At 47.1% G+C, this 12068-nt stretch overlaps 1 protein-coding gene across 1 annotated transcript in view; it reads left to right on the top strand.

Annotated features, from left to right (window-relative positions):
• The window catches only part of LOC144249582 (xylosyl- and glucuronyltransferase LARGE1-like), a 298477-nt gene that overhangs the window by 185338 nt on the left and 101071 nt on the right, over window positions 1-12068 (top strand). Inside the window, exons 5-6 of the mRNA XM_077791696.1 lie at window positions 1225-1337; window positions 3516-3641. Coding sequence (XP_077647822.1) covers window positions 1225-1337; window positions 3516-3641 — 239 coding nt within the window. The remainder of the gene's footprint in view (window positions 1-1224; window positions 1338-3515; window positions 3642-12068) is intronic.

The raw sequence follows: 12068 nt of genomic DNA, 5'->3' as shown, positions 1-12068 counted from the left end.
CAATGGTGAATATACTTTTTCTCCAAATATGTGCCATTTGATTAAGTAAAAAGTCTTAGAGTCACCATTTATGTCTGACTTGGGGAAATCAGTCTTCCTACAGCCTTAGAAATGTATGTACCAGGTATCGACTGAGTTCATTTTTCAACTGCCTGGAGTTTGCTCCAGTGGCCGTTCTGCTGAGCTAAGCATCCTGAAGAGGATTGATTGGGGGGGGGGGGCTGGGTGTAACCATCCCATCAGCCACACCAACTGCAGTGGCCTACAGGGACATTCTCTTGGCTGTTCGTGTTCTCAGCTCTGGGCTTTCTCTGCACATTTGGACTGAACCTGTTGGTAGACAGCTGTTTCTAAGCCACTCACCTAAGCCAAGATGTACTTCCCAATTAGATTGTAATTAATTGTAGAATTAATTAATTGGCCTGAGCAGTATATTTAGTTGTGCAAGCATTCTTAAAAATACCAAAGGATAAACAGTGGAAATTTCCCTCCCTGTACCATTCCCAATTCACCCAGATCCCTCCCCACAAAAACCCTAAGAAGGTGGGAAGGAGGAAGAATCCAGCTCCTATTACTAGTTTCTTGTGAGGCCAAAGACTTTAGAGCTCATCTTAAAGACCCAGCATCAGCATGGCCTTCAGCTGAAGTTGAAACACATGCTGACTCCGCATGAGCCGGAGAAGACCCTCTGGCCACTGGGAACACTGAGGCCAGCCCCACATTTGTCAATAATTGTTAAGCAGATTTGCAAAGACAAATAAAGTCACAGAGGAGCTGTTTCTGTCTGTAAAGATAAGTCGTACCTAGGCCACAGGTATCAGCCATACTGACTAAGAGTGTCCTACCTCCAGGGAAAAAGGCAGGGGGAACCGAGCACTTGTAAGAAAGGTACTGCTTGTCAAGAGCAAGCTGGGATCGTCACTGTCACTGTTGGGGTAAAGCATGCACAAGTTTGCCATTTTAGCTACATTTATGTTACAGTTCAGTGACGTGAAGTCCACAGCCTATTGTGGTGCGGCCATCACCACAGTCCAGCTCTAGAAGGGGCGAGGCACAGTCACCCACCCCACTGGTTCTCGCTGCAGCCCTGGGGGTCTTGGTGCTTCCTTGTGCAATGAGAATGCCTCAGACACACTGTCCCCGAGAGACTGTGGCTGTGCCAAGCAGGTATGCCTGTCTCTGTCTTACTGTTACCTTACTCTCCTATCCTATGCCATTGCCCAGGGGTGATTCTGCTGCTTCTGGACAAGCTGCGGAAGATGAAATGGGAGCAGATGTGGAGACTGACGGCTGAGAGGGAGCTCATGGGCATGCTGTCTACATCCTTGGCTGACCAGGTGAGTGGCCAAGTTAGGGCTGTTATTCTGAGTGCCTTTGGGTAGGTCAGTATACAGTGTGTTGTCTCCATAACACACCTGCAACGATGGGCTGATAAACAGGAAAGGTTTGTCTTGGCTCAGAGTTTCTGAGGTGTCAGTCCTTGGTCTCTTGGCCACGTTGCCTTGGGCCTGTTGCAAGGCAGCATGTCACAGCAGGAGCACGAGGAGGAGCAGGGAAAGTCACTCACCTCCTGACCAAGATAAAAAAGAGAAGAGGAAGAGACCCAGGTTCCACAGTTTCCTTCAAGGGCACATCCTCAGGGGCCTAAAGACCTCCCCCCTTGGCCCCACCCCTCAAAAGTTCCACCACCTCCAACGGAGTTCTGGGGGGGACCTGGGCTCAACCAGGCCTTTTAACACAGTCCAGATGCAAACTTGCCGCAGCCCTTGTGCTGTTGCTCACGGAGATCTTAAAGCAGCTGGCTCTGGGTTATTTTGCCACCTGTTATTGACTCCGAGGGAAAGAGCTGCCTTGGCCCTGGCAGGCTGAAACACTGCTCCCCTCACTGGTTCTTCCTTTGGTTCATTTGTTTGTTCATTTAGCATAGTACCCTGAGCACAGTGGACACCAGGGCCATGCTCAGGAGAGGTAGGACAGATGAATGGGGATGCAGCTCTTGGTCTCAGGGAGCTCATGGTTTTTTGAGGCAGGATCATAACTTGCTGTCAGTCCACTGTGCCGAGAGGAGGTCACTGTCTTCATCAGAGCCATGGCAGGCCCCTACTCCCCCTGGCCCCAGTGCACCACCACTTGTTTCCTAGTCGAGTTTTCATGCCTCCATGGCAAATAAGTCTAACCTGTCAGGCTGAGACCCTGTCCTGGTGACCCTGAACTTGAGGGAAGTACATTTAAGTGGGAAGAACAAACTTCCTGGCTCTAGAAACCTCCCTATTATCCAGGCAACCTGAAAAGATCCTTGAACTCTGTCCATATCAATAGATATTCATAACAAAACCATTTCTCATTTTGACCAGGAAAGTCAGGAGCCTCCAGTCTTTGCCCTTGGATCAACAGGTCACTATAGATTTTGACTTTGCTGGGATGTTGGTGGCTGTCTTGGGAACACAGAGATGATTCCTCTGCATTTTGTCATGTCACCTCCCTAAATCCATGGCGCTCATCTCCGTGCTTCTGTTCAAAGTTCAGTTACCTGAATCCTCAAGTTCCCACACAGTTTTCTAATACAGAGGAAACCAGATACTGTGCAGGGTAACTTTTCTATTTTTTAAGCATTGCTATTTGGGATTTCTCAGATAGCCAGAAACTGATTTCCTTTTCTAAACAATGAGATACGGTATAATGAGTGAGTTAAAGAAAAAAAAATCCTTGGGTGCTCTCTTAAGCCTGAGAGGACATCATCCATCATCCTCATGTTGTAAGTCAGGTCACCAAGGCTTGAGTGTGTCCCCCAGAGCTAGCAATTGTGTGACCATGCCCAGTGAGGATAGTCAGGTCAGCCAAGTCCTGTAGCAAAGGCCCATAACTCACCTCCTGGTGCCACCATCCATGCTGGCTAATAAGTGTGGCCCCTGAGAGAGCTTGGAGAGGAGCCCAAACCAGGGGACTGGTCCAGAGACAAGGGAGACTTGGCCTGGAAAGGGGGGCTGCCTACTCTGGCCTTGTGGCCTGTAGGAGTCTAAGCAGCATCCATCACAAGCCCACCCAATGCCCAGGAAACAGCTGCTGGAAGGGAGGATCTATAATCTGTCTCAGCCCCTGGGTGAGCTGGGCCACTTGTCACCACATAGTTTCCTCCCTGGGAGGCTCAGGTGGAGAACTCTGGGCTCCTGGATGGGACGGTAGGAGGGGAGGAGAAGAGACTTCATTTATTAAATGCCAGGGAGCACAGGAAAGATGCTCCCTTGTCTGCCCCCACATGAGCTCCCTGCCTGATGCTCTGCGAGACCTCAGGACCACAGGCGGCCAGTCGGCCTGCGGCATCCCTACCTCCATCCAAACATCATCGCTTGGTTTCTGGAGATAACAGGCCAGAGAAACGCCCTGGGTGCAAACTGTCCTGTGCCCAGGCAGGATGCCCAGGGCGCCCTCCCACAGGGGACGTGCTGCCTCGGGAGCCAGAACCGGAGGCCGAACCCGCTGCCTGCCTTGACCCCGCTTTGGCTCTCATCCCCCAGGATATTTTCAATGCCGTCATCAAGCAGAACCCCTTCCTGGTGTATCAGCTGCCCTGCTTCTGGAATGTGCAACTGTCAGACCACACCCGCTCCGAGCAGTGCTACAGAGACGTGTCTGATCTAAAGGTAGGGTCAAGACAGGCCTCTCGGGGCGGGGCGTGGGCCCCACCCCCAGGGGAAGGGTGAGGAGCCCTGGGGAGCAGAGGGAAGCTGCGTGGGGGGTTGAGGGGGCCCAGATGACTGTGAGGTTGGTGTGCAGCTTGGTGAAAGAGAGGGGGGCTCCAAAGACCAGAAAGGGCATGCTTGTCTTAATCCGTTGGCTCTGTGTGTGCTTGCGCGCGTGCGTGTGTGTTGGGGCTTTCTGGAAAGCATAAAGACCTCTGGAGTAAGAACCAGCTTGTATGATTATTTTTCTTGCCATCTGCTGCCAGCTGTTTTGGTTCATGTCACCTCCCCGAAATCCATTCATTTCAGTCAAGTGAAAAGTAAGTGACGAAGTCCTACTCTGTGCCAGGCGCTGTAGATGCTGATGTGAATAACTTCCCATTTCCAAGTCCCTTATGGCATAGAGGGAGTGAGAAATGTGTTAAGGACATAGGCGTAAAAAAAAAAAAAAAAAAAAAAAAAGAAGACAGCTGCTGTGGAGCTTGTGGTAGGTGTGGGAGGGTCAGACATGGGATGAAGCATACATCTCTTTCCCCTTCCGAGAGAAGGGACCATGACACAGAGTTTTCATCATGGCTCTCTAGATACCGAGCACCGTGGCAGGATCTGCCTGTAAAGAAAAAGACCGTAAAAGCGGGAGTTCATAATCCACGTGAATCAACCGTGTAATATGATGTATTAAGAACTATGTAATGTTATGAACGTCCAATAAAAAAAAAAAAAAAAAAAAAAAGAAAGAAAAAGACCAGGTGCCTCAGTTGTCTAGCGCTATAGACAACGCTGCATAACAAGCCATTCTAATCGTGGCTCAAATGGACCACCATTTATTTAGTTGATGAGTCTCCACTTTGGATGGTTCTGATCGTCCCTGGCTTAACCAACTATCCATGGTCAACTTCAGTTCCAGAACCAGGAACCGAACACAGTCCTAACTAATTCCGATTTGCCTCTCTAGTTGTACCCGAGAAGGAGTAGATACATACATCCCTAAAGAGTTTGCTTCCTTTAAAATTTATATTCATTGCCTGTGCACACTGTAAGAACCATAGTTTAAGTTTTGAAAAAGAAAAAGGATCTCAGACCTCACTTTCTTAACAGTGAGGGTTTCCAGTTGGCTCCTGGTCTTGTACGTGTCATGTCGTATCTGTAGTCTTAATATGCATTGAATTCTCTTTTCTGCCCATTGCTTGTTTTATATCGTAAGCACTTTCTGAGTCAGCTGCACAGTATTAATACACATGCCCACTACTTCCATAATAATCCATGACTCAGCCACCTTCCCCTGACCCTTACTTGTTCTCACGTGTTCACAGATACGAATTGTGTTGTTATGAACAGCTTCCTTCTCTTTCCTTCTATGTGCCTTCCTTCCCATGAGTAGAATCATGGAGCCAAAAGAAAGAACTTATGTTTTTTTACTATATTTCACGTTTATTGCAAAAGATTAGAAAGTATTTAAAACAGAAATATCCACATCATTTATTCTTTCAACACGTATGCAGTTCCTTGTATACCCCGTGTTCTTGTTAGACATCCGGAAAACAGATGAAATAGGAATATTTGATGAATACTGTGGACTAAGAAGTTTGGAGGGGAAGAAAATAAAACTAACCCTATAAAGGACACCTGAAAATGCTGGGTTAAAACTGTTTTTTTACGCTGTTTTGAAAGCATAGATCTGTCTATGAAGTAAGGAAAACAAGAGACCAGAAACCATGGTAGACTGCAAGTTCAAAAGGGTAAGATTTAAGCAAGGAGCCTCTGCCTAAGGCATTTGCCTGTGGGGTGATATGCTGCCCCCTGGTGGCTGGGAATGTGGATAAAAGGTAGTGTGGCATAAACCTGAAGTCGGCCTTTGTCCCTGGTTCCTGAGCAGTCATTTTATAAAAACAGACACAAATAGGAATGCAAGAAAAGAAGGTGAAAATAAAAGCATAGGAAAAATTGGGCACAGAAAAGGCAAGAAATTGAGATGATAGAAGTAAGTCCAAATATATCAATAACCAAATAAATGTAAACTAATTGTGATAATGAGAAGACCGATCTTCAGATTGAAGAGAAAATGTTATCCGGGATACACTGTTTACCAGCCACATACCCTTCTCATTGTAATCTGAAAAGGCTGACAGTAAAATTATGGGACAATATTATCAGGGGAAGTGTCTAAAAGGAAACAGGATAGTTATGTTGGTGTCAGAGAAACCATCTGTAGGGAGAGAGGTAGTCACACTTAAAAATAAAAGTTAATAAGAAGGAAGAGACAAAAATGCAAATTTGGATGCACTTCATGCTATAACACATGTGTCTTTAAATATATGTGTGTAGAGGCATATAAATATATATACTTATGAATTTTCATATATTGTAACATAATTGTACCCACATAACACAGATCACTAGAAAGAAGTGGACATGTCTACTATTGTAGTAAAATATTTTAATGTGTCCTTTCCAAATCCTGAAAGATCAATCAAAAAGTTGATAAAAATATAGCAAATGTGAAGTATGCAGTTAACCACTTCACTTGGGCAAGTGAAGAACCTTGTATTTAAAAGTCAGACAATGTACATCCTTCTCAAACTCACATAGAACATTTGCAAAAATGTTACCATGTATAGGACTATAAAGCAAAATCCTAGTACATTTTACAGAATTATACTATATCGTAGTTCTCTGAACAGAATATAATTAAATTAGAAGGCTATAACAATAAGATAAAAAATATGTATTTGATTAAAATTGAGAACCCATTTCTAAATTCCACATGGTTCTAAATGGAAATCATAATTGAAACTGAAAACTTCTTAGAGACTAAATGAAGATGAAATAATATGTGTCAAAATTAGTGGAATGAGTAAACTTGTAGGGAAATAGAAAACCTTAAATGTTTGTATTAAGAGAAGAAAAAATGAAAAAGTAATATGCCTGGTTTGCCACGGAGGATGATATACCAAGAACGTTGAAGCATATTCGAAGGAAACTAGAAGCAGGACATAAAGAAGGTATAGGCCAGAGACAGGCCAGATCTACCGTGGATCACTCTGGAGGCTTTAAAATGTTCATCTAGATCTTCTAAAATCCCCTCCCCCATTTTTTCTATATGTTGGAGCCTTGATCCAACCTAATTAGAATTAATTTTTGCAACAAGACATAATGAAATTCTCTTTCACACATTTGACTCGAGTCTATTTTTTGCATCAATCACCAGTGACTTACATCGCAATGTTCTCTTTAACTTGTAAATGTCTTTCCTTTTTCACCGAAGAAGCAATCAAATAATACATCTGTGGCAAATTTTACTGTTTCTAAAAATATGTCCATATTTGGGGAACAGTTTCAGTGGTGTGCCGGATCTTGCTCATATGGCTCAGGAGGGCCAGTTGTCTTGCATTCCTTCCCAGCTCCGTGTTCAACGACATCACACAACTCTCTTGAAGTGACCCTAACTGGGGGTGTTTACACCATGGAAATTGGCATGCGCTTCGAATGAGGTGGTTTGGGTTTTCTCCAGTAGAATTGTTGGGTAAAGGCCACCAGCCTACCACAAGGGCATGCCAGTTCTCTGAGTAGTGTAGGGCAAGCAGCACTCTCCTCATGTGGCACAGGTAGGACCTGAGAATCAGCCCTCCTTGGCTCTGCGGGGGGTAGACTGGTAGGCGCTGCACTGGCCTTAAAGTCAGGCAGATCCGAATGAGTCTGATCTAGTGACTTTTAAACTGTGAGTTGGACAAGTGTCTGAGTCAGCCCCTCAGCCTCCCCACGGATAAACTAAGGATGATGAATAATACCTTGTAAAGAGCTCGGGGGTTTTAAGGAAGTAGTATATGCAGAAGCCCTAATGAAGCCCAAAGGAGATCGATAAAATGGGCCTTCTGACTTACGAATTCTTCCCATCTCCATGCATGTGTTTTAGTACAACTCTGTCAACCAAACACCCTTCACTCAATGGTGAATATACTTTTTCTCCAAATATGTGCCATTTGATTAAGTAAAAAGTCTTAGAGTCACCATTTATGTCTGACTTGGGGAAATCAGTCTTCCTACAGCCTTAGAAATGTATGTACCAGGTATCGACTGAGTTCATTTTTCAACTGCCTGGAGTTTGCTCCAGTGGCCGTTCTGCTGAGCTAAGCATCCTGAAGAGGATTGATTGGGGGGGGGGGGGCTGGGTGTAACCATCCCATCAGCCACACCAACTGCAGTGGCCTACAGGGACATTCTCTTGGCTGTTCGTGTTCTCAGCTCTGGGCTTTCTCTGCACATTTGGACTGAACCTGTTGGTAGACAGCTGTTTCTAAGCCACTCACCTAAGCCAAGATGTACTTCCCAATTAGATTGTAATTAATTGTAGAATTAATTAATTGGCCTGAGCAGTATATTTAGTTGTGCAAGCATTCTTAAAAATACCAAAGGATAAACAGTGGAAATTTCCCTCCCTGTACCATTCCCAATTCACCCAGATCCCTCCCCACAAAAACCCTAAGAAGGTGGGAAGGAGGAAGAATCCAGCTCCTATTACTAGTTTCTTGTGAGGCCAAAGACTTTAGAGCTCATCTTAAAGACCCAGCATCAGCATGGCCTTCAGCTGAAGTTGAAACACATGCTGACTCCGCATGAGCCGGAGAAGACCCTCTGGCCACTGGGAACACTGAGGCCAGCCCCACACTTGTCAATAATTGTTAAGCAGATTTGCAAAGACAAATAAAGTCACAGAGGAGCTGTTTCTGTCTGTAAAGATAAGTCGTACCTAGGCCACAGGTATCAGCCATACTGACTAAGAGTGTCCTACCTCCAGGGAAAAAGGCAGGGGGAACCGAGCACTTGTAAGAAAGGTACTGCTTGTCAAGAGCAAGCTGGGATCGTCACTGTCACTGTTGGGGTAAAGCATGCACAAGTTTGCCATTTTAGCTACATTTATGTTACAGTTCAGTGACGTGAAGTCCACAGCCTATTGTGGTGCGGCCATCACCACAGTCCAGCTCTAGAAGGGGCGAGGCACAGTCACCCACCCCACTGGTTCTCGCTGCAGCCCTGGGGGTCTTGGTGCTTCCTTGTGCAATGAGAATGCCTCAGACACACTGTCCCCGAGAGACTGTGGCTGTGCCAAGCAGGTATGCCTGTCTCTGTCTTACTGTTACCTTACTCTCCTATCCTATGCCATTGCCCAGGGGTGATTCTGCTGCTTCTGGACAAGCTGCGGAAGATGAAATGGGAGCAGATGTGGAGACTGACGGCTGAGAGGGAGCTCATGGGCATGCTGTCTACATCCTTGGCTGACCAGGTGAGTGGCCAAGTTAGGGCTGTTATTCTGAGTGCCTTTGGGTAGGTCAGTATACAGTGTGTTGTCTCCATAACACACCTGCAACGATGGGCTGATAAACAGGAAAGGTTTGTCTTGGCTCAGAGTTTCTGAGGTGTCAGTCCTTGGTCTCTTGGCCACGTTGCCTTGGGCCTGTTGCAAGGCAGCATGTCACAGCAGGAGCACGAGGAGGAGCAGGGAAAGTCACTCACCTCCTGACCAAGATAAAAAAGAGAAGAGGAAGAGACCCAGGTTCCACAGTTTCCTTCAAGGGCACATCCTCAGGGGCCTAAAGACCTCCCCCCTTGGCCCCACCCCTCAAAAGTTCCACCACCTCCAACGGAGTTCTGGGGGGGACCTGGGCTCAACCAGGCCTTTTAACACAGTCCAGATGCAAACTTGCCGCAGCCCTTGTGCTGTTGCTCACGGAGATCTTAAAGCAGCTGGCTCTGGGTTATTTTGCCACCTGTTATTGACTCCGAGGGAAAGAGCTGCCTTGGCCCTGGCAGGCTGAAACACTGCTCCCCTCACTGGTTCTTCCTTTGGTTCATTTGTTTGTTCATTTAGCATAGTACCCTGAGCACAGTGGACACCAGGGCCATGCTCAGGAGAGGTAGGACAGATGAATGGGGATGCAGCTCTTGGTCTCAGGGAGCTCATGGTTTTTTGAGGCAGGATCATAACTTGCTGTCAGTCCACTGTGCCGAGAGGAGGTCACTGTCTTCATCAGAGCCATGGCAGGCCCCTACTCCCCCTGGCCCCAGTGCACCACCACTTGTTTCCTAGTCGAGTTTTCATGCCTCCATGGCAAATAAGTCTAACCTGTCAGGCTGAGACCCTGTCCTGGTGACCCTGAACTTGAGGGAAGTACATTTAAGTGGGAAGAACAAACTTCCTGGCTCTAGAAACCTCCCTATTATCCAGGCAACCTGAAAAGATCCTTGAACTCTGTCCATATCAATAGATATTCATAACAAAACCATTTCTCATTTTGACCAGGAAAGTCAGGAGCCTCCAGTCTTTGCCCTTGGATCAACAGGTCACTATAGATTTTGACTTTGCTGGGATGTTGGTGGCTGTCTTGGGAACACAGAGATGATTCCTCTGCATTTTGTCATGTCACCTCCCTAAATCCATGGCGCTCATCTCCGTGCTTCTGTTCAAAGTTCAGTTACCTGAATCCTCAAGTTCCCACACAGTTTTCTAATACAGAGGAAACCAGATACTGTGCAGGGTAACTTTTCTATTTTTTAAGCATTGCTATTTGGGATTTCTCAGATAGCCAGAAACTGATTTCCTTTTCTAAACAATGAGATACGGTATAATGAGTGAGTTAAAGAAAAAAAAATCCTTGGGTGCTCTCTTAAGCCTGAGAGGACATCATCCATCATCCTCATGTTGTAAGTCAGGTCACCAAGGCTTGAGTGTGTCCCCCAGAGCTAGCAATTGTGTGACCATGCCCAGTGAGGATAGTCAGGTCAGCCAAGTCCTGTAGCAAAGGCCCATAACTCACCTCCTGGTGCCACCATCCATGCTGGCTAATAAGTGTGGCCCCTGAGAGAGCTTGGAGAGGAGCCCAAACCAGGGGACTGGTCCAGAGACAAGGGAGACTTGGCCTGGAAAGGGGGGCTGCCTACTCTGGCCTTGTGGCCTGTAGGAGTCTAAGCAGCATCCATCACAAGCCCACCCAATGCCCAGGAAACAGCTGCTGGAAGGGAGGATCTATAATCTGTCTCAGCCCCTGGGTGAGCTGGGCCACTTGTCACCACATAGTTTCCTCCCTGGGAGGCTCAGGTGGAGAACTCTGGGCTCCTGGATGGGACGGTAGGAGGGGAGGAGAAGAGACTTCATTTATTAAATGCCAGGGAGCACAGGAAAGATGCTCCCTTGTCTGCCCCCACATGAGCTCCCTGCCTGATGCTCTGCGAGACCTCAGGACCACAGGCGGCCAGTCGGCCTGCGGCATCCCTACCTCCATCCAAACATCATCGCTTGGTTTCTGGAGATAACAGGCCAGAGAAACGCCCTGGGTGCAAACTGTCCTGTGCCCAGGCAGGATGCCCAGGGCGCCCTCCCACAGGGGACGTGCTGCCTCGGGAGCCAGAACCGGAGGCCGAACCCGCTGCCTGCCTTGACCCCGCTTTGGCTCTCATCCCCCAGGATATTTTCAATGCCGTCATCAAGCAGAACCCCTTCCTGGTGTATCAGCTGCCCTGCTTCTGGAATGTGCAACTGTCAGACCACACCCGCTCCGAGCAGTGCTACAGAGACGTGTCTGATCTAAAGGTAGGGTCAAGACAGGCCTCTCGGGGCGGGGCGTGGGCCCCACCCCCAGGGGAAGGGTGAGGAGCCCTGGGGAGCAGAGGGAAGCTGCGTGGGGGGTTGAGGGGGCCCAGATGACTGTGAGGTTGGTGTGCAGCTTGGTGAAAGAGAGGGGGGCTCCAAAGACCAGAAAGGGCATGCTTGTCTTAATCCGTTGGCTCTGTGTGTGCTTGCGCGCGTGCGTGTGTGTTGGGGCTTTCTGGAAAGCATAAAGACCTCTGGAGTAAGAACCAGCTTGTATGATTATTTTTCTTGCCATCTGCTGCCAGCTGTTTTGGTTCATGTCACCTCCCCGAAATCCATTCATTTCAGTCAAGTGAAAAGTAAGTGACGAAGTCCTACTCTGTGCCAGGCGCTGTAGATGCTGATGTGAATAACTTCCCATTTCCAAGTCCCTTATGGCATAGAGGGAGTGAGAAATGTGTTAAGGACATAGGCGTAAAAAAAAAAAAAAAAAAAAAAAAAGAAGACAGCTGCTGTGGAGCTTGTGGTAGGTGTGGGAGGGTCAGACATGGGATGAAGCATACATCTCTTTCCCCTTCCGAGAGAAGGGACCATGACACAGAGTTTTCATCATGGCTCTCTAGATACCGAGCACCGTGGCAGGATCTGCCTGTAAAGAAAAAGACCGTAAAAGCGGGAGTTCATAATCCACGTGAATCAACCGTGTAATATGATGTATTAAGAACTATGTAATGTTATGAACGTCCAATAAAAAAAAAAAAAAAAAAAAAAAGAAAGAAAAAGACCAGGTGCCTCAGTTGTCT

This window comes from Urocitellus parryii, chromosome 12, assembly GCF_045843805.1.
Source record: "Urocitellus parryii isolate mUroPar1 chromosome 12, mUroPar1.hap1, whole genome shotgun sequence".
Classification (NCBI taxonomy): domain Eukaryota; kingdom Metazoa; phylum Chordata; class Mammalia; order Rodentia; family Sciuridae; genus Urocitellus; species Urocitellus parryii.
Note: the sequence above shows the minus strand (reverse complement) of the source record. Positions and strands in the feature narration are given on the sequence as shown.